Here is a 27698-nt window from a genome sequence, read left to right on the forward strand (position 1 = left end):
CTCTGGACACCAAACGTATTGAGTTCTGAAATGGATGTAATCTTCCTAACAGCAGCAATTACTCGCTAATATATCCATTTATCTCTTTACTGAAAACGTCTTTACTGAAACTTGAAGTCCTTGAAAAGCCGCATCTGTCTTAATGGTAGGAGAGTTTCCACAGCTGTAGTAACTAAGCTGCTCAGGACTTCCACTGGGAACGTCTGACAGCTTGTTGTGCACAAGAAAGCAGCTACATTGTGCTTATTCGTATTCTCAGAATAGACAAAAAACTCTGTCCCTCTGTTCTCCTGGACCTTGTTTAAGGGAATCCTGGCCCTCAGCCAGTTGGTACAGGTTCACATTCCCACAGATGAGAGCTAATCATGTCTTGAACGCTGCCTACATCTGAACTGCACAACACTGGGAGTGAGCGGGTCTCTTGTGAACCCAGGCCTGTGACACAACGACATTTTGTGCATCAAACCCTGCCACAAAGATTCTTGGCACAATTTTAAGGGGTTGTCCTGGGTGGATAGAGCCAAACTGAGTGCAGTCCTTGTCTATATTGTTTAACCAGTTCATGCCAGTTATTCTAGTGTTTTTAAAGTCCATCTATTCCACAAATTAAAACGGCTGATTTCTATTCAAATTTAAAACATTGGTGTTTTCTTCACTCCACTTCTCAGATGAAAGGAGTTAACCTGTCCTGCGTGCGAACGTGCATGGTGGTTGCAGAGGAGAGACCAAGGATTACATTAACACAGTCTTTCTCTAAGTTATTCAAAGACCTGGGCCTCTCTGCTCGTGCAGTGAGCACTACGTTTGGGTGCAGGGTCAACATAGCGATTTGCTTACAGGTGAGATTAAACTGTTTATTCCTTATGCTGGGAACTTTATAGGAAATCATGTTCAGCTCTATGTAATTTTTTTAAATCACTAGATTCTATTGCTTGCTTGCTTCAGCACCAAATAAAATAAACCTTGAAGACATGGATTATGATTTCACTTTTCTGTACTCATTGACCAATTGATTTGCCTTCCTAATACAGGGGGTCAGTATTGAAACTTGTTTCCTTCCTACGGAGGAGCAGTATTAAATTAAATACACAGCTTCATGTTCATAAACATATTAAATATTTCAAGCAGTGCTATTTCAGCTTTTGTGTGATTCAGATCTTGTCTGTTTGAAAATAGCTTATTGTGTATGTGGCATTAAATGGAAGACAGAGTTCCTCACATAAGACCCAGGAAAATTGACAAGGTTGGCGGGTTTTTTTTACTTTTAAAGATCTCAAATGAGTATTATCAACATGCAGATACATTTGTTTCACCTCATGTAAGAGCTGGATTTTTTTTTTCAACTAAAGGTATAAATTTAAAGCTTTAAGGGGGAGAATTATGCACGTAAGGTACACAGCCCTACTTCACAGACTGGAGATAACAACATACTGTGTGATAGTTTAGTATTCAGTTGACATTATCTTGTATGTCTAATTTAACCAGATTAAATCTAACTTTTCTTAATGAGATGTTTCTTTTTCTAGTTAGGAGAGGGGAAAAAAAAAATTCTTCCACAACTCACCTGAAAATCAGGTACTAAGTATGGTCTAGAAAATGGCAAAGCACCCTGGCTTTTGAATAATTCTTGAATAATAGATAAACTGCTCAAGTTTCAGATGTGATAGTATATCGCTTTTTATGTGAGGAATTTCATACATGGCATATGTATTAACTATGTGTGTAATTGTAAATTTTAATTTCAATTTTATTGGTATGAATTACACAACAACAAAAAACAAAAGATTCAATTAAGATTGCTACCATGCTTCTGCAAAACTTTTTTTTCTTTTTTTTTTTTTTTCTTTCTGATGCCACCAGGTGAAGGAAAGCTCTTTTTAACTCTCAGAATATATATTAATGTTCTTGATTTCCTACGAGGTAGATGTTTTGGGACATGAGCTTCTTAAATATGTTGCCATTCATAATTGTTTCTTTAGTTTCTATAGTTTCTTTCACACATGTTAAAGGAGAAAAAGTTTTTAACAACCTCGAGGTAAATGGTTATAAAGAAATGCATCCAGATCAATTTTATGAATTGGTAGATGGAAAAATAGGAAGGATATAGATGAAATTAAGAGGACTGTACAGAAAGTTTTTAAATTAATTGAATAAAACATTTCAGATGCCAAGTGTGAAAGAATATCTTTCTGAATTGCCTGCCTAAATAAGAATTTTAAAAGCCAGTTTTGGATTTTTGTTGTTCAGACTGTACAAAGGGGAAAAAATGTTTATTCTACAGAATGTTAAATTGCAATTTGAGAAGTACTCAAGAAAACTGTGAAGAGTGTAGGGCTGCTGGGCAGATTAAATTCACTTCCATTTTATACCGTTTTCATTTCTGGTCTTCATTTTTGAGCCCTTTTTTTACTGTTTGTTTTTTTTTTTTTTTTTTTAAAAACCCTTTCCCCCATTCTTCCAAAACAATACCTGTATTTGACTTTTTTTAAATCATTGAATTTAAATTAATGTAGATCAATAGCCAAACTGAATTGGTATTTGGTACAAGTTAGCATGCATACAAATACATAGCATCTTCCAGCCTTACTGGATTGGCTTACTGAGATGGTGTTTCTGAAGGCCCAAGCAGCCCTTAGATACTTACAGATGAGGAGGGATTTGTGATAAAGCAACAGGCATTACATATGATCAGTCGTAAACCTCTTCTTGTTTATTGACTAGGACTTGCATTTTTCCCAATGAACCACTTAAAATTGCCAAGCCCTTAAGTAATCTGAAATGAAAAATTTCTTTTCACCCTAAAACAGTATGAGTTTTGTTTTCTGTCTTATTCTGTGTATCTTATGTTTCCAGTGCCTCTTTGTTTGTATTTTCTTTTTTCCCCTTTCTCTCTGTTTCACACACTTTGATGGCCTCTGTTTCTTCTGTTTGTGGTCCCACTGTCAGCCAAACAGGCTGAGCAAGCTGGCTGAACAGGTATAGTGATGCATGTGTGCTTGTAATGTCCTAAAGTCTGTCTGGGTCAGTGGTATTACTCTATAATGAATGTATGCCATTTGAGAGAATTTTAATTTGAAACAGATCATTTTTTTTCTAAAGAAGTTCAATTTTACTCACAAAGAACATTTGTAACTGAAGTACAAAACCTCTTTCTCAGACAAGCCAGAAAGGGGGTATAGCTATGATTAAAATGGTATATTCCTAAAGATAAAGATCATAGCATTCCTCTGGTGTGGCTATCCGTGTCACTGAGCCTTAGCAGTGCTACAAAAGTACAAAGGAATGTCATTATAAAGACATTGTTACTTTCTCCAGCACTGCAATCTTGAGCTGGTGGCAAAGTGGCCTCATTTCAAGTATTTCTGAAATGAGAAACCATGCTACAGGGGTCATACTATAGGTTTAGTCACCAAAACCTTGCCTATTTTTTATCTTAAATATGCATTTCATATGTAGTTTCCAGTTGTCAAGATTAAATTCTGCTGGGGTAAAAAAAAATGGTCCCCTGTTCCCATGTTGAGAAATGGGAAACCTCTCAGTGCAACAGAGCTTTGCCGAGGCTGTTTCTAGCAGGAGCCCTGAAAAGATACACATTGGTTGGAGTTATGTTTTAGTTAAATGTTGGGGTGTTTTTCTTCGCAGTTGACGAAACCGTTACAGAGTTTAACAGTTGAGCTTTGTGAAAGGGTTTAGGCCCACCTAGGTGGATGCTTACACTTGCTATGTAGTTTTTAGAGGAGGTGCTTACCAAAATAAAAATTTAAAAACTTAAGACTTACCTGTATAAAGACATCCTTCACTTGTGCGTTCATTTACTGATTCCATAAAACAGCAAAGGTTTATGGCAGTCACTCTAGAAAGGGGAGCTGTTCTACTGTGTTTCTCATAGATTAGGGCAATGCCTTATGTGTCAGTAAAAAAGGGAGAGGAATTTGTGAATTTATGTGGCTGTGAGAATGAAAGCAGGATTTTCTGGCTTCTGTTGAATTTGGTTTTTCTTTCTTAATCTTAGGGAACAGCAGGACCAGATCCAACAACAGTCTACGTAGATATGAGAGCACTTCGACATGACAGGTACAAATTATTTTAAAGCATTAACTATTTAATGACTGTAGAGGAGAAAGTTCAACCTCATTGCATTGCATTGGTATGTTGAAATATTCTTAGCAGTAGCTAATCCCTTATCACTGTATACAAGGAACCCCACCCTAGAGAATCCTTTAATGACAGCTGTGTGCTGGAAGCGGTCCAGCATCTCTTCCTCCATCACTTGTTCTGCTGTTACTTTCTAGACCCTCACCTAGCTGCCTGTCTGTTCATCAGTCGTGTATAATCTAGGCTTATTAGCTGTTTCCTACGTAACCGGACCATTAGCAAAAGGTGACCTTGCCAATTGGCTGGTTAGTCAGTAGAATCACAGAAACAGTTAGGGTGGGTGGGATCTCTGGATATCCCTCATGAAACCTCCTGCTCAAAGCAGGACAAGCTTCAAGGCTTCATCAGATTACTGAGGGCCAGGACAAGTTCAGTACAGAAAATCTCCAAGAATGGAGATCCCCCTCCTCTCCGAGTGTTATGTGCTGAGACTGACACTCGGCTCTGGGGAACTTTTCCTTACTGGCATTTCCCATCCTCCATGCCCCTGGCCTCTTCTAATGGTGTGCAACTCCAAGAAATCTGTCTCCATCTTCTCTCTAACAATCCTTTAGGTAGTGGAAAAAGTACAGTTAGAATCTCCCTTAGTGTTCCCTCCTCCGCTCCCGTCAGACCAAACCAACTCAAGACCACGCGGAGAGCGACAAGCGGCAGCGGTGAGTGCTGCGGATTTACATTTGAGCTAGATCGAGACGGAGAGGGGGCGTCCCGGAGACGGAGAAGCCGAGGGAGAGCGGAGAGACCCGAAGCGAGTCGGGAATCTCGCGAGGGAGCCGAGAGGCTGACGTGCCTGGGGGCGGGCCGGGCGAGCCGCGGCAGGGGCAGAGCACGTGCCGGGCGCGAGTGAGCGTATCAGCGCGCAGGCGCACGTGCGCAGAGCGTGAGGGAAGCAGCTAGCAGGGGTCGGTCCCCTCCCGGCGCCGGAGGAGAACGTGGCCCCGGCACCTGATAAATGCGCCACAAGGAGGAATGTGGGAACTCAGACCAAGCTCTCGCAAAAAGACGTGTCTGTGCAGGTCTCCGGCTGCAGTGAATGCCTGAGCCTGGCACTTGTTCCCAAGGGAATCGGTGACACCGCCCGTGTGCGCTATGATCAAATAAACTGCCTGCTCAGGCAGGTGGTGGAACTGAAGGAAGAGGCAGAAAGACTTAGAAGCATCAGAGACGTGAAAGTGAAGTAGATCAGTGGAGCTGTACCCTGAGGCAAAGGCATGGATAGAGGCTCCACAAGAAGTGGATGATCTCCTTTCCGCCTGTTACCAGGCAGAAGGGAGGGACTTAAGGGACAATGGAGAATGGAGGCAGGTCCCTCCTTGGAGGCCCAAGCAAAACCCCTCCCAGCCCCCCTCTCCTTCCCAGCTGCACTTGCACAATAGGTATGGGGCTTTGGATATCCAGGGGTTAGGTAAATGAGGATGGAGATGAAAACCCATGCAGTGAGCTGCCCAGAGCCAGCCACCCACCCCCACACCTTACAACTTCCTCAACAAATCAACAAAGAAAACAAGAAAGGTAATTGTGGTGGGTGACTCCCTTCTGCGGGGAACAGAAGGCCCCATTTGCAGACCGGATCCATCCCACAGAGAAGTCAGCTGCCTCCCTGGGGCCAGAATTAAGGATATACAGAAAAATCTCCCTACCCTGGTCCAGCCCTCAGATTACTATCCATTACTAGTATTTCAAGTAGGCAGCGACGAGGTAGCTACCAATAGTCCAAGGGCAATGAAGAGAGACTTTAGGGCCCTTGGACGGCTGTTTAAGGGATCAGGAGCACAAGTTGTGTTCTCCTCTATCCCACCACTTGCAGGAATTGATGAGAGGATAAACAGGAAGAGCCAGCAGATGAACTCCTGGCTCCGAGGCTGGTGTAACTGGCAGGACTTTGGTTTTTTTGATCATGGGATGATCTACAGGACACCAGGCCTGCTGGCAACTGGTGGGGGAAGCCTTACCCAAAGGGGAAGAAGAATACTGGGGCAAGAATTAGCAGGGCTCATTGAAAGGGCTTTAAACTAGGTTTGAAGGGGGATGGGGATGAAACTGGGATTGCTAAAGAGGAGCCTGGGAGCAGATTACCAGTGCTAGTGGATAAAAGCACTAGCAAGGTCTTGCGGCCTGTTGTCTCAGAAGAAGTGGGGGATGGTAACACATGTGGTGATGACATCAGGAATAGTGATAGGTTGGTAACCACAGAAGGGTCTGAACATGGTCAGGTGGGTATTGGGGCTTGGCCCCCCATAAAAGTGGCAGGAAAATTAGCCCAGCTAAAGTCCATCTACACAAATGCACGCAGTTTGGGCAACAAACAGGAGGAGCTGGAGGCCATTGTTCAGCAGGAAAACTATGATATAGTTGCCATCGCAGAAACGCGGTGGGAAGACTCACACAACTGGGAACGCTGCGATCGATGGCTACCAACTCTTCAGAAGGGATAGGCAAGGAAGGAGAGGTGGTGGGGTGGCCCTCTATGTTAGAGACAGATTTGAATGCCTAGAACTTAATAATGTGAATGACAGTGTAGAGTGTTTATGGGTTAGAATCAAGGGGAAGGCCAACAAGGCAGACATCATGGTGGGAGTTTCTTACAGACCCCCCAACCAGGATGTAGAAGTCGATGAAATATTCTAACAGCAACTGGCAGAGCTCTCGTGATCACTCGCCCTTGTTCTCGTGGGGGACTTCAACTTCCCAGATATCTGCTGGAAATATAACACAGCAGAGAGGGAACAGTCCCGGAGGTTCCTGGAGTGTGTGGAAGACAACTTCCTAACACAGCTGGTGAGAGAGCCAACCAGGGAAAGCGCCCTACTGGACCTGCTGCTTGTGATCAGAGAAGGTCTTGTGGGGGATGTAAAGGTTGAAGGTCGTCTTGGACAGAGTGATCACGAAATCATAGAGTTTTCAATTCTTGGAGAAGCAAGACAGGGAGCCAGCAGAACTGCCACCTTGGACTTCCGAAGGGCAGACTTTGGTCTCTTCAGGAGCATGGTTGAGAGTGTCCCTTAGGAGACAGTCCTGAAGGGCAAAGGTGCCCAGGAAGGCTGGTCATACTTCAAGGAGGAACTCTTAAAAGCACAGGAGAAGGCCATCCCCAGGTTCCGTAAGACGAGCCGACAGGGAAGAAGACCAGCCTGGCTAAATAGAGAGCTTTAGCTGGACCTCAGGAATAAAAGGAAAGTCTACGATCTCTGGAAAAGGGGATTGGTAACTTATGAGCAATATCAAGGTGTAGTGAAGCTATGCAGGGGGAAAATGAGAAGGGCAAAAGCCCAAGCAGAACTTAACTTGGCCACTACAGTTAAAGATAACAAGAAGAGCTTTTTTCAGTATATCAATAAAAAAAGGAAGGCTAGGGAAAATGTAGGCCCACTGATGAATGAGGTGGGTGCCTTGGTGGTGGAAGACACAGAGAAGACGGAGTTGCTGAATGCCTTCTTTGCTTCAGTCTCCACTGCTAAAACTGTCCCTCATGAATCCCAGACCCTGGAGACAAGGGGGAAGGTCTGGAGAGAGGAAGACTTTCCCTCTGTAGAGGAGGACTGGGTTAGAGACCACTTGGCCAAACTAGACATCCATAAGTCCATGGTTCCTGATGGGATGCACCCACAAGTGCTGAGAGAACTGGCAGATGTTATTGCTGGGCCACTCTCCATCATTTTTGAGAGGTCTTGGAGAACAGGAGAAGTGCCTGAGGACTGGAGAAAGGCAAATATCACTCCAGTCTACAAAAAGGGGCAAGAAGGAGGACGCAGGGAACTACAGGACAATTAGTCTCTCCTCTGTTCCTGGGAAAATAGTGGAGAGACTTGTTCTGGATGTCATCTCCAAACACATTCAAGATCAAGAAGTTATTGGAAGTGGTCAACACGGATTTACCAAGGGTAAATCATGCTTGACCAATCTGATAGCCTTCTAAGACATTATAACTGGATGGCTGGATGAGGGGAGAGCAGCAGATGTCATCTACCTTGACTTCAGCAAGGCTTTTGACACTGTCTCCCAAAACATCCTCATTAGAAAATTAAGGAAGTGTGGGCTACATGAGGGGGCAGTGAGGTGGATTGAGAACTGGCTGTGTGACAGAACTCAGAGGGTTGTAATTAATGGAGCAGGGTCAAGTTGGAGGCCTGTAACCAGCGGTGTCCCCCAGGGGTCAATACTCAGCCCAGTCCTGTTCAACGTATTCATCAATGACCTGGACGAGGGGACAGAGTGTATCCTTAGCAAGTTTGCTGATGATGCCAAACTGGGAGGGCTGGCTGACACTCCAGAGGGCTGTGCCGCCATCCAGCGTGACCTGGACAGGCTGGAGAGCTGGGCAGAGAAGAACCTCATGAGGTTCAACAAGGGCAAGTGTACGGTTCTGCACCTGGGGAGGAAGAACCCCAGGCACCAATATAGGTTAGGGGTGGACCTGCTGGAAAGCACTTCTGAGGAGAAGGATCTGGGAGTCCTGGTGGATAGCAAACTTTCCATGAGCCAGCAATGTGCCCTTGTTGCCAAGAGGGCCAACGGAATCCTGGGCTGCATAGGGAAGAGTGTGGCCAGTAGGTGGAGGGAAGTCATTCTCCCCCTCTACTCTGCACTGGTGAGGCCACAACTGGAATACTGCGTCCAGTTCTGGGCTCCCCAGTTCAAGAGGGACAGGGAACTGCTGGAGAGAGTCCAACGTAGGGCAGCAAAGATGATTAAGGGATTGGAGCATCTCCCTGATGAGGAAAGGCTGAGAGAGCTGGGACTTTTTAGCCTGGAGAAGAGAAGGCTGAGGGGAGACCTTACTAATGCTGATAAGTATCTGAAGGGTGGATTGAAGGATGATGGAGCCGGACTCTTTTCAGTGGTTGCCAGTGACAGGACGAGGGACAACGGGCACAAGCTGGAACATGGGAAGTTCCTTTCAAATATGAGGAAGAACTTCTTTCCTGTGAGGGACAGCCCTGGAAGAGGCTGCCCAGGGAGGTGGTGGAGTCCCCTTCTCTGGAGATCTTCAAGCCCCGCCTGGATGCAGTCCTGAGTGATGTGCTCTGGGCAACCCTGCTGTAGCAGGGGAGTTGGACTAGATGGTCTCTAGAGGTCCCTTCCAACTCTAACAATTCCGTAATTCCCTCAGTCTTCCTAGATCCAATGAATTGATGTCAGGCCTGTACTGCAGTGTATCAAAACACACACACATGCTTCTATGTACACACATCATCTGGAAACTTGCCAAGGATACATCATTCTATGAGACTTAATTCTGTAGTCATAAATTTTGTATTAACTTGTCTCTTGCCTAAGTTAGTTAATTGTATTAATGGCACTTGGTGCCAGCAGCAGCACCAGGTTTAAGCTGTAAGTTTAATTAGGTACATATATGTGTATTTGCTTCTGTACTTATTTTAAGACACATAAAATCAAGACTTGGTGCGTTTGCTTTATTTTTTTTTTTAATTGATAATGTTAAATTAGGGGCTTATGTTAACTGGTAGCTTTTTTGACTACTCATCTGTATTTTTGCAAGCTTAAATCGTAGCTGTTAGAAGGCAATCTATTCACCATCATTTGCACAATCCCGATTTGGCATCTGAACAGATCAATGTAAACTATCATAGTTTTCTCCTTATTTAATATATCACTATAACTTGCATGCTATATATTTCTGTTAAAAACAAGTTCAGCCATAGCCTCAAAGCTGCTGCTGTGTTAGTCAGTTCTAGCCTATAGTGTAATCTAACAATATATAGGAGCTGCTTCTCTTGTACACCTCTCCTACTGCACACAATTCCTGTTCCTTCTGCAAATGTGCTGTCTTCATATGCTATGCTACTAATGGGCTGCATAGTGTCACTTAATTCCGTTTAGGCTGCTTGCTCTTCAGTTTTTGTAATTCCTACTGACACTGTGCAATAGTTCCATGTGGCACAAGCAAAGGTCCAGAAGAATCCAACAAAGAAAGTGAATTTAAAATGCTAGTGGAACTGAAGCCTCAGAGCTCTGTTGGAAAATCTCTCCATAGAGCTGAATTTCTGATTCTTAAAAGAAACGTGGTCAATGGGAATGCTAATATGGAAGTCTTGAAGATAGTTAGAAACTCTTAGCTGTCTTAATGCATTGTGAATAACTAAGCATAATTGGCTGGCATCCTAACAGTTTTGTCAGTGCAGCTAAGGGCAGGCTAACACTGGATATACTGGAACACATCTATTTAACTTCTATTTAAGTTCATAAATCCTTGTACAAATGCATTCTTTTATTTTTTTCAGGGTGCGTTTGGTAGAGAGAGGTTCTCCACACAGTCTGCCACTTATGGAGTCTGGGAAGGTGAGAGAGTGAGAGCAATCCTTCTTCCTCATGATCCTTACCTGGGTGGTGAGCTGCTTCAGTTGAATCTCAGTACAGAATCTGTGCAACAAGCTTCACTAATCACGGTGTATCTAGCAGAGGCATTAGAGAGAGCATAAAATGCACAGCTAGTTAAAATGAAGCCCGGTGTGTAAAGTGAAGCAATAGGAAAAAATCAGAGGCCTTCATGTGGAAGACATTTTTCAGGTGTGAAACAAACTTCAACTCGGAAGCTGCAAAATAGCCACTTAGAGTTTAAATGATTAAACAACTTAGTAAGAAGAGATGGTTGATCTCTGTCATGCAGAGAGGAGAAGAAAGGGAAGAACTGAACAGATGGTTGACTTCTGTGGCTCTGCATTATTTATTTTTCTTTTGATGAATTCAAGTTCTCTTAACTTCTATTTTAAACATTTGCTTCTTATTCAAGATTCTTCCAGGGGTAAAGGTCATCATAGCACACACAGAAACCAAGGGACCTCTGGGAGATTCGCATTTAGGAGAGGTAAAACTTGATGCTGTTGTACTTTGTTTATCAGCAGTGATTTAATATATAGATAAATCATGTCAGATAAACATGTCTCCTAGTGGGACGGCCACATACTGTGGCAAGTGAATGAACTTGACAGAGAGATGGAACTGTTTACATACTTGTATGTACACCTACATGGTGTTCCTCCATCCTCTGCAAAATTACTGCATGCCAGTAGCAGGTGATATCAGATGACTAGTCTGTGTCTGATTGGCAGCTAGAAGAGGCAATGAATAACTTCCATCAGTGGACAGTAGTAATGAGGTAATTTGCTGTTTGGTTTAATCTTTGTTTTATATACATCTGGATTTGTGTATACTAAGATGCCCAACTGATAGAAGATTGCAAGTTAACAGATGTACTGTTCCAGTAAGCCAAATGCCTAGTTCATTTTCCCTCTTTACTATCCCAAATCACATGTATATATGACTCCTTTTTACTACTTCTTCCTGGTCATTTCCTGTGAGGCAGAAGTTAATGAATTATTTTAATAAAACTACTCCTGGAATTTTAGGAGCAACAAAATTGTCAGTGGAACAGATATTTTAAATCAATAAATGATGCTGCCTAGGTCTGGCAAAATAGCCTATGCTTATATGGGAGTGATTCCCTTTTTGTTTTGTGGGGTTTTTTTGTATCCCTTAGATATGGGTGAGTAGTCCGCACAATGCTACTGGTTACTACACAGTGTATGGAGAAGAAGCACTGCACGCTGATCACTTTACTGCTCGCTTGAGTTTTGGAGACACTCAGACCTTATGGGCTCGCACTGGGTACCTTGGCTTTCTGCGCAGAACAGAACTTACTGATGCTAGTGGAGGTGAGAGAAAACAAATGTGCTTACAGAAGCTTGTGTTTGAAACTCCTTGGGGTAGTTGAGCTAGCAAGAGTAAGCTATCCTGCCGGTTATCCTGACTTCTATCAGTGAAAAATGCTGAATGTAACAGGCATTGTTACTCTGTACATATTCATTGATTATAATGATACTGGGTAATTGTACAAAATGAGAAATTCGTAATGTTCATTTAACAGATTTAGAAATCATATTCATCTTCCTTTATTTCCACTTGCACATCTGTTAGAAGCACTAGAGCCTTTCTAGTCACTTTTCCTCTGAACCTCCTCCCTTACAGACAGGATGCAGTCAGTATTTCAGTGCTGACCTAGAGAATGCAAATAATGTTAAGTCGTTCCACGGTTTTAGAAGATGCTCAAATACCAATGATTTCCCAGCCTTTTAGAAGTTAAAGGCCTAGAGGAGCAACTTCTCCATAATTTTTCCAGTATAGAAAATAAATTGTTAATCTCATTTTTTCAATCTAAGACGTCTAAACTTGAGAAATGTAAGCAGATGGAAGAAAAACTGCTCCTTTTTCTGTTGAGACAGAATATGGAGTAGGTATAACTCTTGATCATCACGCATTTAAAAAAAAAAGTAATCTCTAAACATCCTAAAGAAAAGGAGTTTGAATGCTTATAACTTATTAGAAAATGTATATTGCTAATTGTCTATGATTGGTTTTTAAATGAATGGTGGTATCTACATGGATAGTGTCAGTGTCCCCTTATTGCTGTCACTGGATAATGAACCATAGGGGGTTCACAGCTTTTAAATTTTCTGTAATGACTCACGGTACAAGACAGAAAAGCAGTGTTACCACTTCTGCAACAGAAGTGTCTGTTTAGGGGACACCATGCATCTCCATCCTACTTTCAGTCCTCCATTATGTGAAGGAAGAAGAGTGAGTGAGGAGAGCAATTTGTTGAAGGTGCAGACTTTTGTTGAGGAGCTACCCCATCTGCTGCAGTGAATACCAGCCCAGGGTTTAGAAATGCTCCATGGTGTAACTCTGTTGGATCTAGTTGCTAAGAGAGAGTCATCGTCCAGTCTACTGTGCTGGTGTGCTATTCAGTCTCCCTGAGGCTCTTGAGAGTAAGAAAGGTGGATACTATTGCTCCAGCTGGAGAAATCCTTGCAGCCCACTGAATTCCATCTCCAGAGCTGCGTCCTGCACACTTCCCCTCTTCCACAGAGTGCTAGCAGAGAGCAAAAGGTGAATTCTGGTAAAGAAATAGTCTTTATCAGAAATATGTGGTATCCATAGCCCCCAGTTACCACCATTACACAGAAGGGTCCCTTCTTGGCAGCAGGCCTCTCCACCCATTCAACCTACTTAGTACACTGAGCAGTTCTGTGTTGGTCAGGCCCTCCCGAGTCTCTGTTTCTAAAGGAGTGTGGTCTCAGGCTATCAGTGGGAGCTGATGTAACATAGATCCAGCTCCCTGAAAAAGCTTTTACTACATGTCATCTTCCCTTTCAGAGCTGGTAGAGCATGATAAAAGATCACTCAACCAACATGCTCTAAGTTTTCCTTGCTTTCCTTAGGTTAGTTACCGGGCCTCCAGGGCACATTGTACTGCTGCTCAGTGCAAGGTTCTGCACTAGATGCTTTGACAGATTTGTCCTTCTGTGACTGTTCAAAGTGAAATGGCTTCCTGTTCTTGAGAAGGCTGGTAGTTGACAGAAATTGGAATCTGTGAGCAGACATCCACAAAGAAAGAGAAGTTGCAGGTGGCAAGGCACCAGATTACTGTAGCAAGTTTTTGTGCCTTGTAGCTTTCTGAAAAATCACTGTCATAGACATTTTTATCACTGTGGAACAATGTCAGTTGTACTTCAGTTTGTCAGCATTTGAGAGGCTATGTATGGTGAACTAACATAGCGAGTATGCATGAAATACAGTGCAGCTTCCCAACATGCTTTTCATCTCAAGTTACACAATTGAGCAGATTTATAAAATGGTTGCAAAAAAAAAAGCAAAGTTGAACTCAACAGAGTTACAGGTTGAATGTGGTAATGTGGAGAGCATGTCCTTCAAGAGGGGTCTAGGAGAGCCTTGCTTATTTAACCTAGCAAAGCTAAGGCTGACAAGGGAATAGAGTTATTCTCGCTGCATTAATTGTGGGGAACTTAAGGAGCTGAGAAGAATATTGCTGGCAAGAGGACAAGTGGATATAAGCTTATTTTAAAAGAATAAAAAAAAGTTAGATTTGGAAATTGGAAAAGTCTTCCTATCAATCAGAGGAGAGTTCTCTGGTAAGAATAGCGGGACAAAAAGATGCTTTGACAATGGATTTTGATTGGGTTTATGAACTGAGATTACCTTACGTGAGAGAAGGGGCAGAATTGGATGACTCAGAACTTTTTAGTCTGGTTTCGTTTGCTTAGAGTCAATAGGCAGAAGTGCTAAATGAGCTCTTAATTCTCTTCTCTCCAAATGGTAGAGCTTGGTGATTATTACAGACTCTTTCTCCTAGGAAGCACTGGGAACATCTTAGAATGTCAGGAATAAGCATGTACAAATGCCCATGTTTGTTCTGTAGATCTGATGATGTTTCAAATGTCTGTGTTATATTGCAGAGAGGCATGATGCCCTGTACGTGGTAGGCTCCTTGGATGAAACACTGGAGCTCAGAGGAATGAGGTACCATCCCATTGATATAGAGACCTCTGTAATAAGAGCACATAAGAGCATTGCGGAATGGTAAGAGCCTCAGTGTTACTTTTTTGTATCTTTTTATTTCTTCTAAAGCAGCAGAAGTCAAGCTTTGTGGAACAGCATGGTAAACTGAGAGCGTGCTGTAGTGTGAACTCACCAAAACTTTGCTTAGAAACTATTGCAGTGAGTGTAACTGAAATATAATTCTCCTCTTTCCCCTGCCTCCACTGGTCACAAAAAAAAAAAAAAAAAAGCAAGCCCACCCCCCTTTATCAGAGTTTGATCTTCATAGTCTGAAAGACAGGGAAGACAGGGCATGAATGAGGCAGCACAGCACACTTGCAGGTTGTGTTGTTGACTTCCCTGGCTGTGTCAGAATGTACACACTTGGATGTGGTAAACACATCTCAAGCATTTCTTGAACGGTATCTTCTAACATGCGTTGTTCTCATTTGGTCCTAATGGATGATAATATGCCGTGTGGCTGTAGGTCCTCTTCAGTCTCAAAGTGGTAGTATTTACTTGTAAGCTTTGGGAGGTTTTGTCTTTCCTTTAATAATCTCTGAAGATTTACACAAGTACATTAATATCAAGTATGCACACAATGAATGTGAAAACTTAATGGTTCCCATTTTAATACAGAAGTGCACAGGACTTTTAAATACATGATTGATTGTGTATATAGAAGAGAAAAAGGCCTACTTGTATTTTGTACATGGACAATTAAAAAACAAGTGGCAGTAAATATCCCGAGAAGTTACAGCTTTAATACCTCTTGATTTACAGATATTTTCACATTATTGTTATATCACTTGTTCTCATTTATTATATTGTTCAAGTCCTATATAATATTCAAGTCCTTGAATAATGTGATATTTATATTTCCGGCATAATATTTAGTTTATTTCCAGTGAGTTTGTCTTGGATAACTAGCTTCGTTTGACTATGTATTTTTTTTCTCACCATTAATATTTGTATCATGCTGACAGTGCTGTATTTACATGGACCAACTTGCTTGTGGTGGTTGTGGAGCTGGAAGGCTCAGAACAAGAAGCGTTGGACCTGGTCGCACTGGTAACAAATGTGGTTCTGGAAGAGCACTATCTCATAGTAGGTGTTGTAGTCATTGTGGACCCTGGTGTTATTCCTATCAATTCCCGCGGTGAGAAACAACGAATGCACTTGAGAGATGGTTTTTTAGCTGACCAGTTGGATCCTATTTATGTTGCTTACAACATGTGAAAACTGAAAATCACATCAAGGCTAAAGCACCAAAATCAAGTGACTTTGCAAAGAATAACATCAGAATCCATTTTCTGTGTTTTTAAAAGCCATTGAAGACCTTACAAAAATGGAGATACTAATCTTCACAGACCTTCATGTCTCAGATTGCATTTGCTTTCATAAATCCATTGTAACAGTTACAGCTGTCTTAGGATGGAGAGTTTACTGGAATTCCTGAAGGAAGTTTATTACAACTATCATGGACCAGTGGTTTTTTACAATAATTATGAATGTCAGTACTTGATGCACTGCATAAAAGGACATAAAGCAGGGTGGGAGAGAACACCAGCTGTGAGGAGGACACACATATGTGGAAATAATACTGAAAGTCATGAGTAACCGTTCAGAGTTCACCCTCCCTGTGATTATTTGCAATATATTGGCAGTGTCTGGGTTGGGACGTAACTTTAAAGGTTGCACACATCTCTACCATATTCTCTACTGTACGGAAAGGAATTTTGCACATAATTGAGATTTAAAAATGCAGCCTTTTTATTTTAAATCACTGACTCATCCTTATTCAAAAGAAACAAATTCATTCCAATCCCGGATTCAATATAACAACAATTATGCTGCTGTTCAGCCTTTTTGTACCAAGCAAAAACAAATACTGCAACTGTAACAAGGTTACTTATTGTGCCACGCTGGACTCTGTAATGCTATAAACTTTATAATAAAATATAAATTAATATCCAGCTTTAATTACTTGATGCAGGAGCCTTCACTGCTCTTGCTGTTGTAACTTCATGTTAAAGTTGCTTGTTTTCATAGCATTAGCTATTAATTACTGCCCTGCATAACGCCAAGTATTTGAAAATTCATTCCAAAGCCAGTAGTCTCTGAATGATTTGTAGAAATGTTTACAAAGCATGGTCTTACAGTATGTTTTCCCTGAATATCCTGTGCAAGAACTTATGATAGTGATTATTTTTTTTTCCACTGTGGAAAAGATATTCAGTGTTAGTTACCTTGATTTGCTGTGGTACAAACTTTCTTTTTTTTAGAGTTGTATTTAGACTTTTTTGTTCAAGCTGACATACCCAATTAGTTGAGTCACACTTTACTAATTGAGGTTTTGAAGTTTCTGCCTGATCTAATACTGCAGTGAACCTAATTCAGAAAGAGAATGTTAAGCTTCTCAAATACTTCATGTATTTGAAGCATGAAACTAGCAAATAATTATTTTTATAGAGTTGTTAAAGACTTTGAGCTACATAATTTTTTTTTTTTTTTAATAATGCATAAGTTTGGCAAAAGAGCCAGGTTTCTCTGCAAGGCAATTCTGCCTGGATCAGTGCCTAAGAAAGATGGATGTCAGTCTCCTGGTATAAGGATATCAAATTGACTCTTGGTCAAATAAACTATAAAATCTTCAACAAAAAATTTTCATATATAGTAGTTCTTTGTCCTCATGGTGTTTTGACTGTGGTATATTATACAGCCGCACACTCTACTATGACTGTAATTATGTACAGAATTTGTCTAACTTAAGTACAGCAACCTTTGGCAGTGGATTATGGGATATTCCTCGTAACAAAACAGCTGGCAAAAGGAAAACTACCTAACCCGAATTTTAATGTTGTAGTTTTTCAGCAAATAAAGCATTGTAGGATTTTTGTATTGAAATATTGATGACAGTGAGACAAGTTGCCCTGTAAATCTAAAACCAAAAAGCACATTAAACATTTCAAAACAGCTCTTGAAAATGACTTGATTGTTGAAACTTAGGCTGTTAGATCAAAAATTCAGCTTATCTACAGTACAGTTTTCATTTGTGTTTTGGACAGTTCAATGTATAAACACCTTTTTCTGCAAAATTTCATTACAGTTGCTTTGCAATTAAAGCAACTGCACATCCTCAAAGCCTGGATGTTCGTGGATTTTGTATGTTTTCAGTACCCAAACGGAAATGCTCTCACGGGTCTGGCTTACCGCCCTGCCGTGGCCTGGGGGGGGGGGTCCTCCGCACCTACAACTGGCACCTGCCACACACCTTCTGAACTTGGGGGTGAGGACACAACAAAGCCAATGGCACATCTTGACATAAATGCCTGTTGGGTCAGCGCAGTGGGGAGACAGGAGGGAGAGGAGCCTGCTGTGCTGCCCGGACACGGAGCGGCCTCCCATCCGAGGCGCTCCCCAAAGCCGCTGTCAGCCCTTCCGTGCGAGAGCGGGGCCGGGACACCGCCGGACGCACCCTCCTTGCCGAACGAGAAGATGGCGGACCCGAGCCCGCCCTTGAGGCCTGCACCTCGCTTCCTGACGTCACCATTGAGCGCCCGCAGCGCATGCGCGCGGGGCGTGGGCTCGTGCCGCCGCTTCCGGGGTGAGGCGGCGCGGCGCGGCGCGCGGGCCACCGCTATGGTGCCGGCTGGGGCGCGGGGCCGCCGGGCGGGGGGCGGGCGGGGCTTGGCGCTCGCCGCCGAGGTGGAGCGGCTCCACAGGTGCGAGCAGTGCGGGAAGGCCTTCGCGCAGGCCGGCGCCCTGGCCAAGCACCGCCGGGTCCACACCGGCGAGAAGCCCTACCGCTGCCCGGTCTGTGCCAAGGCCTTTGCCCTCTCCTCGGGGCTGGTCCTCCACAAGCGCACCCACACCGGAGAGCGACCCCATGCTTGCTTGCTCTGTGGCAAGGCCTTCATCTCCTCGTCGCACCTTGCCCTCCACCTCCGCTCCCACACAGGCGAGCGGAAGTACCAGTGCCCCATCTGTGGGAAGCTCTTTCTCCAGTCCTCCCACCTGGTGCGCCACAAGGCCATCCACACTGGTGAGAGGCCCTTCAAGTGTGAGGACTGTGGCAAGCTCTTCGGGCGTTCCTCGCACCTCACGACCCACCGCCGCGTGCACACAGGTGAGAGGCCTTTCAAGTGCCTGCAGTGTGAGAAGGCCTTCACACAGAAAGCTGGGCTGGTCCTCCATGTCCGCCTGCACACTGGGGAACGGCCCTACAAGTGCGAAAAGTGTGGGAAGAACTTCCGCTCCTCTGCCCACCTCATGTCACACCAGGTTCTCGAGTCAGGCGAGAGAAACTTCAAGTGCTCCACCTGTGGGAAGGCCTTCAAGCAGGCGTCATCTCTTAAGCAGCATCTGAAGACCCACGAGGTACGCGAGCCTCAGTGCTGCTCGGTCTGCAGCCGAGCCTTTTCCAGGTCTTCTTACCTCCAGCTTCACATGAGAACACACAGTGGGGAGCGGCCATACCACTGTTTGGTTTGCAACCGGACATATGCCAAAATTTCAACCTTTGAAAAACATTGTAAAAAGCACCAGCAGGATGAAGAGAGACCTGATGCTCGACCCAGGCCTGTGACCACTAGGGCAAAAGCACTAACTCAAAAGAAAAAGCAGGAACACAAACAGCAGCACCGACATGACAGCCTCGAGCAACCTCACCAGCCTGACCCAAAACAGCAGCAGGCAGGAAAGCTGTAAAAGTCACTAGAACAAGAACTGTTCCTGGCCTTCTGCAGCATGGCTCATGAGAGGTAGAGTATCTGGTTTAATTTTTATCAAAAGGAAATTACATGCTGTACCAGCATTACTCCAGAGCATGTTTCCAAATGGAATTCTTTCTCTGATGCAAGGTTCAATGCAAACACTTCTTTGGGGCGCAGCAGATATGTAGAAGTCTGCTGAGGCTTCTTGCAGACTGTGTGCAGTGCAGAACGCTCTTTGGTTACAGGGGGATTCCACTCCGTTCACGGGCCCCGGTGGTTTTGTTTCATGTCAGCAGCATTTTCTAACACAAACTTCCAGGGATTCCTGACCAAAGCACCTGCTTTTATCCAGATTGAAAGAGGGATGCTTCTTTGTATATGGAAATAAATTGAATTATAGTCTCTTAAATGAAGGGGAAGTTTTTGTTGGAAGAGACAAGAGAGGTGGCGCGCCTACAGAAAACAGTTTTGTAGCAACAGTGATCTCAGGAAACAAGCGTTAATTAATCCTGCAAAACACAATTTGTTTTTAAAAGCACTGTACGTAGCGATATGATAGCATCTTTGAGTCTTTTCTGGTTTTCTCACTGTTAATTACAACAAGGCATTGTACTTGTCATCCAGATAATGCTGCGTATGAAGTGCATTTAAAGTATGGTAGGTTTTATTGCCAAAGCAATTTAACTCATCTTTCTCAAAACTAATGAAGACAGGTGTCAAAAATCTGTAATTCATCTTAAATTGACATTTGAAATCCCAGCTTATCGTAAGATACAAGAATGTTGGGGTGTTTTTTTTCACCTGATCTTTTGGGAAGGTAAAATGTAGTAACAAGGGAATTCTAATCCCCGTCCCCTGAATTAAAAAATTGCTGTAGCTGGTTTGCTGGCCAGTCACCATGCAGAGGGAATGAGGCAAGATGCCACAAAAGGGTTGCTGTCGAATTGGAATGTTTCAGATATATTTTGCGGGTGAGATTGGATTCCAGTGAGTGTTAAACAATTTTGTAAACATTAATAAAACTGCCTTTGTTGCAGCAGTGTTCTTTGTGAACCAGTACTTTGTAGAGACTTTTTATGTCAGCTTTATGTCATTCTAGTAACGGCACTATGATGCTACTTTACACCTTTATTTATCACTTATTGTTACCCAGGAATTTATTGTAGCAGAAAAAAGGAAGCAGCAAGTTCATTTTAAGTGTATATTCCTAATTTTCTCTGCCACATTCCGGATTTTTTTAATGCTATTTTCCTGCCATTGTGTGAAAACAGGTATTATGCACTTTAAGGATCTTTTTGGATAGGCTTCTGGTTTTGGTTTCTATAGTATAGTCACAGCTCTATTTTAAGGCCAAAAAAAGGAATTTTCTGAAAGCTTGCACATTTAAAGTATTGCAGTGTATCACGCAGAAATCATGTTAGTAGATGATAGATCTGGTTTACATCTAAGAACAGCTAACAAAACTACATTAAATAAATGTCTTTTTGCACTTCAAGATTTACTTGATGCTGGGTATGCTAAGATATAAATCTTATTGTTGAACTGATGTTTATATTCAACTGGTTAATATACTTTAAATATTTACATGGCCAGATATTTCACATTAGATGTTTCTTACCCAGAGTTTCTTGTCATGACAGATTCTAATGTAAATTTTTGCTACAGTCTTTAGATTTTGTTTTGTGACCAGTCGTGTTGTTTAGGAGGAGCTAGACACACTGTTATATTTCCAGTTCAGTTATGTCAGTGCCATATAAGCAGAGTTCTATCTTTTTTTGTATTCGAATTCACATTATTAAAATAATATACACCGCTATCTTTTCCTCTGGTCACTTTTTTTTAAAAAATCCTGTTCTCACCTAAACATAAAAGTTTCCTTATGGAAGTGAAAAACACTTGCTAAGCGTCTAGTATTCCATAAAAGTTAGCTTGCAAAGGTAACTGCAAAATAATGATTTGTCTTTATTTCTGGTATTTTTCTTTGCCAAACCGTGGATGACAGTGCCATGGTGGTTGTGTCTGTACTTGTAGCATGGCCTACATACATCCAGAATCAAAATTCCAGTGGCAAGAAAACATAAAAGTGGCCTTTTAAAGATCGGTTTTATGTTGCTCCTTAAACTTAAGCAGTTTTGTTTTTGTTTGGTTTGTTTAAAAAGCTTCCCAGCTTGCTCTTCTAGTTTCCTGCTCTTATCAGCTGCCTTCCCCCTGCAATTGGAAGTCAGCACTGTTTGGGATGCAGGATGAACTCAGACTTTGCACAGTAAAATCCAGTGTCTGAAATTTCCAGTGTATTTCAGAATGGAAAAACCGAAAATATGCTTTAATGCCCTGACTGTTGCCGTACAGTAATTAAGGCCAGGCAAATCCTTTAGATTTAATATCTAGTAGGGGGAACAAATTCAATCTGTGGATCACTCACAGAAATGCTGCCACTTCCATTTGAAATGTATTTTTCAGCTTATTGTGCAGTGGGGGCAGGAATGTACTTCCATGTCACTAGACTGCCAGGATGGAGGAGTAGCTCAGTGCTATCACAGCTTGCAGCATGGAGTTCTGAATGCACAGGAGATGTGGCCCAGCAGTACAGTGCTTTGTTTACACAATTTCTTGACTCCATCCATCAAAATCAGGAATATTGCTTCTCTGGGGTGTGTAAAAGTCTGCATTTGATTTGTGGAAAAAGCATATTTTGGTTTTTTTTATTTTTAAGATAAATTGTTTTTCTTGCTGTCAGCCCACGAACTGTGCTATTGAATGATTCAGCCTGAATGCACTTCCATTGACAGTTAACAAGATTAATATATATTTTTTAGATGTGCTAACAGCAATAATCGTCATTCCCAGTAAGATTAGATCCTATGTGGAAGAGTGTTGTGGGGGGGTCTGTAAATGCTCTTCCAGTGCTGGTAACTTTGTTTCTGAGAGGGTACCCTTTCATTTTAATTTTGCCTAAAATTATCTGGGAAGAGAGTGTAAGTGCAAATTCTAATCTCCCTGAGCAAAAAGCATTTTAAATTACGAAAATGTAGTTCAGCAGAGGCATCTGACAATACAGCATCTATGTACTAAATCTGCCCCTTTCTGTCACCTTTTTCTAGTTTGCGAAGTTAATTTGAACCTGTTAAATGTCTCAGGTTCTTCCTGTTGGTGTAATTTCTTCTCTTTGTTTCACTTTTAGTACTGTTCATATGTAGTTCATGTCTTGGCAGAGCATTTAATATATGAAACCATCCATTGGTGCCCTTCCTGGTGGGAAATTCACTTGCATCCTCTTCTATAGGGAGTCAAAAGCATAACAGACAAATAAGTCCAAGTGTCAGGTAGGCACTGCTAGTGTAATGCTGCCATTTCATCCCCGGGGAGCCTCCAGGGGCCCTGGGGGTCCCACAGCGTAGACCCCAGAGCTCCATGTTACCAAACCAGCCGTTTTGCAGGTTGTCATACACCAGCCTGCACTAAAGACAAAAATTTGGATTTTCTAAGCTCACCTGGGCTCAATGCAATGTCAGATCAGTCTAACCAGTGCCAGTGAGTGCTGTAAGAGTACACACACCTCAAGTATCCAGCAGGCTGATTCTGTTGACTGGGATAGGAACATAACTAAAAATGATTTAATAATGTCATTAGCCTGTCACCTTCTCTTCCTGAAGAATGAACTGTCTCTGCCAGAGGCTGAAAGCCAGTTGTGTCAGGACTGGCACTTTGAATCACCTACCCTGTTGCTGCTAGAGCTTAGCTTAAGCATTTTGAGCCTCCTTCAGAGCTGGCTGTGATGTCTCCCTTGCAAAGCTCTGACACCTGCTCCTTGGTCGGCCCCAAGGCTTGAGTGATTTTCATTTCTCCTGAGAAAGCCTCGCCACACTTCTGATGCCCTCACAGCACTACTCAAAACTCCTTGTTGGCACGGCAGCATCCTTTTTCTAGCCTTCACACAGAGGGCTTGCGTGATCCATGGGAACCCAGGGTGTTAGCAGAGGTGCTGTGGGTGGCTGGCTGTGCCTGTGTGTGTGAGGGGACAGTGTGCAGGAGGGATGAGCAGTGGTGAGGTGTCAGCAGAGGCACCTTATGCTGTGTGCTTGGGTGGATGTTGCCCGACCTGCTTTGCCTCTCTCCCCCATCATGCCAGTGTGTGGCTGTCTCCACAATCCACACTCTCAGCTGAGGCACCGCCTGTGTAAGAGAGCAGCAGGATACAACGGGAGAAGAGCTGCAGGGCAGACTGGGTGGTGCTGAGTCTCTGTTTCAGGAATTTCACTTCAGGAAAGCCCTGCTTTCCTTGCTGACTGGGCAGGAGTGTCCAAGGTTCAGTAGCCTGAGCACCGTGTACTGCACCACTGCCAGTTCAGAGTGCTCACCTCAAAGGAAGACATGCTCTCTTCATCCCTGACAAGAAGCACCAGCAACTTCTCCTGTGCCAGGTAAAGCCTCCTTGAATTCCCAGCAGTGATGTTGCTAAGTCAGGATCAGCCTTACTGACAGAAATGTGTGCACAGTCATACTGTATCACTCCCTGCTCTGGCTCTCATTGCTCGCCAAGGGACAGGACAGCCTGCTCTGTGGCTCGCCAGCTCTGCCAGCATTCAAGCCACATGTTACACCTACATCTCTTTGTGGCTGTGATGCTGTGCACAGCTGCTGAAAAGGCTTGGTCTTGGGGGAAGGATTCATTATCCATGTGAACATTGCTGGTGCGGTGAGCCAGAAGGCAGGTGGGACTTGGAGACCTGCCAGACAGCCTCACCGGCAGACTCTTGTCTGAACTCAGCAGTTCAGCAAACCCTCTGCTGAACTCAGGTTCAGGATCAAGATGGGGTCATGAGAGTCCTGTCTGCCCTGCCTAACCTTGGGGACACTGGGACAGACAGTGTCCCCATTCGTTCTCCTCACGCTGCTTCAGGTCTGTACAAGTGTTGGAAACAGCTGAACTGAGAACTGATGAAGTTGTCAAAAATGTGGTGGAAGTAACTTGGATGCTAAACAAGTTCTCAACAAATGAGCACTACCCTAGGATGGCAGAACTGCTTTTTTAATTCTAGATGGAGTACGAGATGTTGTCTTTCTTGTATGCATGTCTCTACTTAAGCATCCCCTTTCACACCTCGGAGGAGGCAGATGAGAATAGCAAGATGGCCCCTGTCTGAAGACATGTCATTATGCACATGAAATCATTATGAAATGTGAAGTGAGGTAAAAATGACAATGACATCTGTGGGCATCTTTGTCATGTATTTGTTGCTGTAGATGTTGCTAAACATAAATGTCTAACTCACAGGTATTGCTGAGCAAGTACAGACTGAAAAAAGCAGGAGCATAGGCTTCAGGGCAATTGTTCTAGATTAAATTTTGGGACTTTGCAAAGGCTTACCGGTGCAACCCCCTGGATGACCCTGGCAGCAGTGGACATTTATAGAACAGCAGCAGTCCCTTGGAAGTGCATTGCACTCCTTTAGACTCACAGGTACATCTGCCAGTTTGGACAGAGCGTGGTGATGGCAACAGCGTGATGCCAGGAAGGAGATGAAGGGTCAATGCCCCACAAGAAACCCAAGGGTGTGAGCTGTAGCAGTACTACAGGCTGCATCCTCCAGCCTCCCTCTGACAGTGAGGGGCAGCCAGGGAGTTGCATGCAGCCTGCAACAAAAGCACACATTTTCCACCAGAGACTAATTGCGGCCCAGAGATCAAAACAACATTTTATTCTCACCATTTACACACACCCAGAGGCTGTGCCTGGTTTATGTTAAAGCACTGTAGTCACAGTGGGTGGAATGTGCTGTCCCTTCTCACTGAGCCTGGAGACCTTGCCAAGACACATCCCAGGCCCAGAAGCTGTCCCCAGCTCAGGAGCCTCATACACTTTCGATTCCAGTTCTGCAGGCTGCTAAAAGCAGGGATTCATCACCAAGAGAAAAGCCTGTGCTGTTAGATGGTTATTACTTTGCCTTTCAAGCCAAGGGTATCTCAGTTTGCCAAGAAATGCTTCGGTTCTGCTGAGCCCCGGTGACAGGACAGGAGCTGTGCAGTCTGAGTTAGTACCATGCACAGGGCGATCAGAGCCCATGGGAATAAATGGCAGCCAGTGGGTCAGGACCAGGCATCTGTAACCAGCCCCTCTGCATCACCTCCTGCTTCAGCCTTTGAATTTCCCTTTTCCCTTTGCAAGAAAGGTTGGGTAGCAGCATCCACCTGCCTCTAACCCCATGCATGTCCCTTGCATATAGCAGCAGGGAAGGAGCTTAAGACAAGGAATTTGCACACCACACCCAACCAGGTGGGCACTGCCAATAGACTTTCCTGAGCTGTGTGGGTGTTTTTTGTTCACAGAACTTCATAAGCTGCTTAAGACTAGCTCCAAGGAGCCCCTAATCGCAGCCGGTCTTTTCCCCAGAGGAGTAATGCTGCTCTGCATCTGTCCGTCATGAGCAGGAGGTGCTCACCTGCTTCCCACCATCTCACTCATGCTCAATGAACTCATGGCAAGCAGCGCTGACCATCACAACGAATGCTACAAACTCCTGGAAGTCACACTCTGCATTCTCATCGCTGTCCAGAGCCTCCATGACTTTGTCCGCAGTCTCCTGGTCTTTGATCTCCTAAAGAAACAGGCAGCCAAAGCAGAAGATCAGAACGAGGCCCAGACAGTAACATGTCCCTGGGTGCTCTCATGGCTGAATCTCTGTTCAGATGCATCTCAAGTAGCTTATTGCCGTTTCCTGTCTTTGTTGGGGCACCACCCTATGCCTGCCGGAGCATGTGCACAACAGCGGCCCTCCTGAAGTAGGAATCACAGCCACAGCTGTGCCACTGAGAAGGCTGTCCCCCCTTCCCAGGGGAGGATATTTCCCTAGTATCCAATGCGAACACCAGCCCCCAGCGCAGGCTGTTGGCCTTGTCCTGCCACCTGCTGCTCCTGTAGAGCTGGAGCAGTGTTTAACACACTGCTGCATAAAAAAACCAGCCTTCCCCTGTGCTTGCTTCCCATGGGAGGTGGAGTTAGCAGAGCCCAGCAGATGCTCAGCATGGGTCCCTGAGCCCGGCCAGGCATTCTGTGCAGAGGGCAATACTTAGACCAAGGAAATGGGTCAACTCATGGTTAATGAGCTCCTTTAGTTCTGATTCCTTCAGCTTGTGCTTGTTTCCCTCCTTTCCTGAGTACCGGTGGAAGGCATCAGTGATGGTGATCATGTCCTTTTCCAGCTCCGACATGGTCACAGTGTGGCCCTGAGGTCAGAGGGAGCGATGGGTGCATTAACCTAGGCAAGCTCCAGTGATGCCTTTTGCTTTGCAAGCACGGCCACCCCAGAGCACCCTCCATGCGTCAGCAGTGCTGGAGCCCATACTCCAAACATGCTCCTGAAAAGCACCACTAGCAGCTCTTGCTTCAGGGAGGAAGATCCCGAGAGACCTTGGCCCTTCCACCAAGAGCTCTCAAGGCAAGGAGAGCCACAGCATGAGGAGTGCCCAGTAAAGGACTGGCACATATTGAGAGCCGGCACATCCCCTGGGACTGATGTGAGTTTGGCACCTAGAGTCTCCGTGTGTGCAGAGCATAGAAAACAAGGAGAAGCTGCAAAGCCCTGGTGGCTTCCAGCAAGGTGCTCCTGTGTTTTCCATATGTGTCGTCCTGGCTAGCAGGTGGCATGTTGTTACTTCACCTCTTCTTTGGCTCCTGCTTCTTAACCCATTGCTTTGTTCTCCATGCTTGAGAGAGGGGCAGGCACAGGTTTCATTTCTGCAGTGAGCCTTCAGAAAGGTTTTGCTGCCCCCACTGTCACCTCTGCCTTTCTGGACTGCAGGCCTGTCTCCAGCTGAGCAGTCAGGGGAACCCAGGCAGGAACCAGCTTTGATGAGTGCCAGCAGGACAAAATAAGCAGATTTCCTCTAACCTCCCTCCTCCCATGCTTGATTTGGAGACCCTCTTGGGAATGTTAATAATTAGGGTTGCATGTTTCCTGTGGATTTCAGAAATGGACAAACCAAAGAGACTGATCAAAAAGGGAGAGGTGCAAAACCACCTTCCCAAAGGCTGTTGAATGCACTGACGCTGGCTGGGGAAAAAAAAAAAAAAAAGCCTTATTGTGTGGCACTCAGTGAATTCATACAGCACGGATAAATGTCTCCTGTCCTGTAGCCTGGCTCCTGTTTCACCAACACAAGGCCCAATGCTGAAGGCACTGAATCTCATCCGACGGCCTGACTCTCAAGCCGATGCCCTCCCCCGTGCAGCAGTTGGTATCTAAACTGCAAGACTGTTTCTGATCAGGTAGGAAATACTACTGAAGCATTTCGTGCATGCTTCCTAACAGCTCTTTGCATGCTCATGCCCTGCCTGCAGCAGCAGCAGCAGTGCCTGCTTTCCATCTGCAAGACTGAGTGTTTTAGCTCCCCGCTGGCCTCAGATGTAGTGGCAGAGATTGGAGCTGTGATGGTGCCCCCCACGCCACCCATCCCACGGCAGCAGCCTGCCTG

The 27698-nt window shown here is 44.2% G+C and overlaps 3 protein-coding genes across 5 annotated transcripts in view; 2 read left to right on the forward strand and 1 right to left on the reverse strand.

The window, feature by feature from the left end:
• DIP2A (disco interacting protein 2 homolog A) overlaps positions 1-17652 on the forward strand; it is a 150781-nt gene extending 133129 nt beyond the window's left edge. The window contains exons 32-39 of one of the 2 annotated variants that reach the window (XM_074145921.1): positions 669-839; positions 2947-2976; positions 4013-4074; positions 10398-10455; positions 10907-10981; positions 11654-11828; positions 14430-14553; positions 15498-17646. In XM_074145921.1, coding sequence (XP_074002022.1) covers positions 669-839; positions 2947-2976; positions 4013-4074; positions 10398-10455; positions 10907-10981; positions 11654-11828; positions 14430-14553; positions 15498-15750 — 948 coding nt within the window. In that variant the 3' untranslated portion in view covers positions 15751-17646. Of the gene's footprint in view, positions 1-668; positions 840-2946; positions 2977-4012; positions 4075-10397; positions 10456-10906; positions 10982-11653; positions 11829-14429; positions 14554-15497 lie in introns of both variants that reach the window. The other variant, XM_074145922.1, reaches the window with a different exon arrangement.
• Positions 17653-18009: 357 nt separating this feature from the next.
• Positions 18010-19221, forward strand: LOC141463478 (uncharacterized). The gene has a single exon (XM_074145906.1). It carries the CDS (start codon positions 18010-18012, stop codon positions 19219-19221), a length of 1212 nt encoding a protein of 403 aa, XP_074002007.1.
• A 6460-nt stretch (positions 19222-25681) lies between these two features.
• On the reverse strand, positions 25682-26435 carry S100B (S100 calcium binding protein B). 2 transcript variants are annotated; one of them, XM_074145693.1, is made up of 2 exons: positions 26300-26435; positions 25682-25824 (listed from the first exon to the last, which is right to left on the reverse strand). In XM_074145693.1, exons 1-2 carry the CDS (start codon positions 26433-26435, stop codon positions 25682-25684), a joined length of 279 nt encoding a protein of 92 aa, XP_074001794.1. The 2 variants fall into 2 exon arrangements, with proteins under 2 accessions (XP_074001794.1, XP_074001793.1); XM_074145692.1 differs by having other exon boundaries at positions 25682-25822; positions 26289-26435.
• Positions 26436-27698: the final 1263 nt, after the last annotated feature.

This window comes from Numenius arquata, chromosome 3 (assembly GCF_964106895.1).
Source record: "Numenius arquata chromosome 3, bNumArq3.hap1.1, whole genome shotgun sequence".
In the NCBI taxonomy this organism is placed as follows: Eukaryota; Metazoa; Chordata; class Aves; order Charadriiformes; family Scolopacidae; genus Numenius; species Numenius arquata.

What these genes read in the sequence shown, in the direction of transcription:
- LOC141463478 (XM_074145906.1), top strand. Translation starts at nt 18,010, where the DNA reads ATGGCGGACCCGAGCCCGCCCTTGAGGCCTGCACCTCGCTTCCTGACG.
- S100B (XM_074145692.1), bottom strand. Translation starts at nt 26,435, where the DNA reads ATGTCGGAGCTGGAAAAGGACATGATCACCATCACTGATGCCTTCCAC. An exon ending in ATTTCCTTGGTCTAAGTATT is followed by an intron (nt 25,823 to 26,288) that starts GCCCTCTGCACA and finishes CTGTTTCTTTAG; the next exon opens with GAGATCAAAGACCAGGAGAC.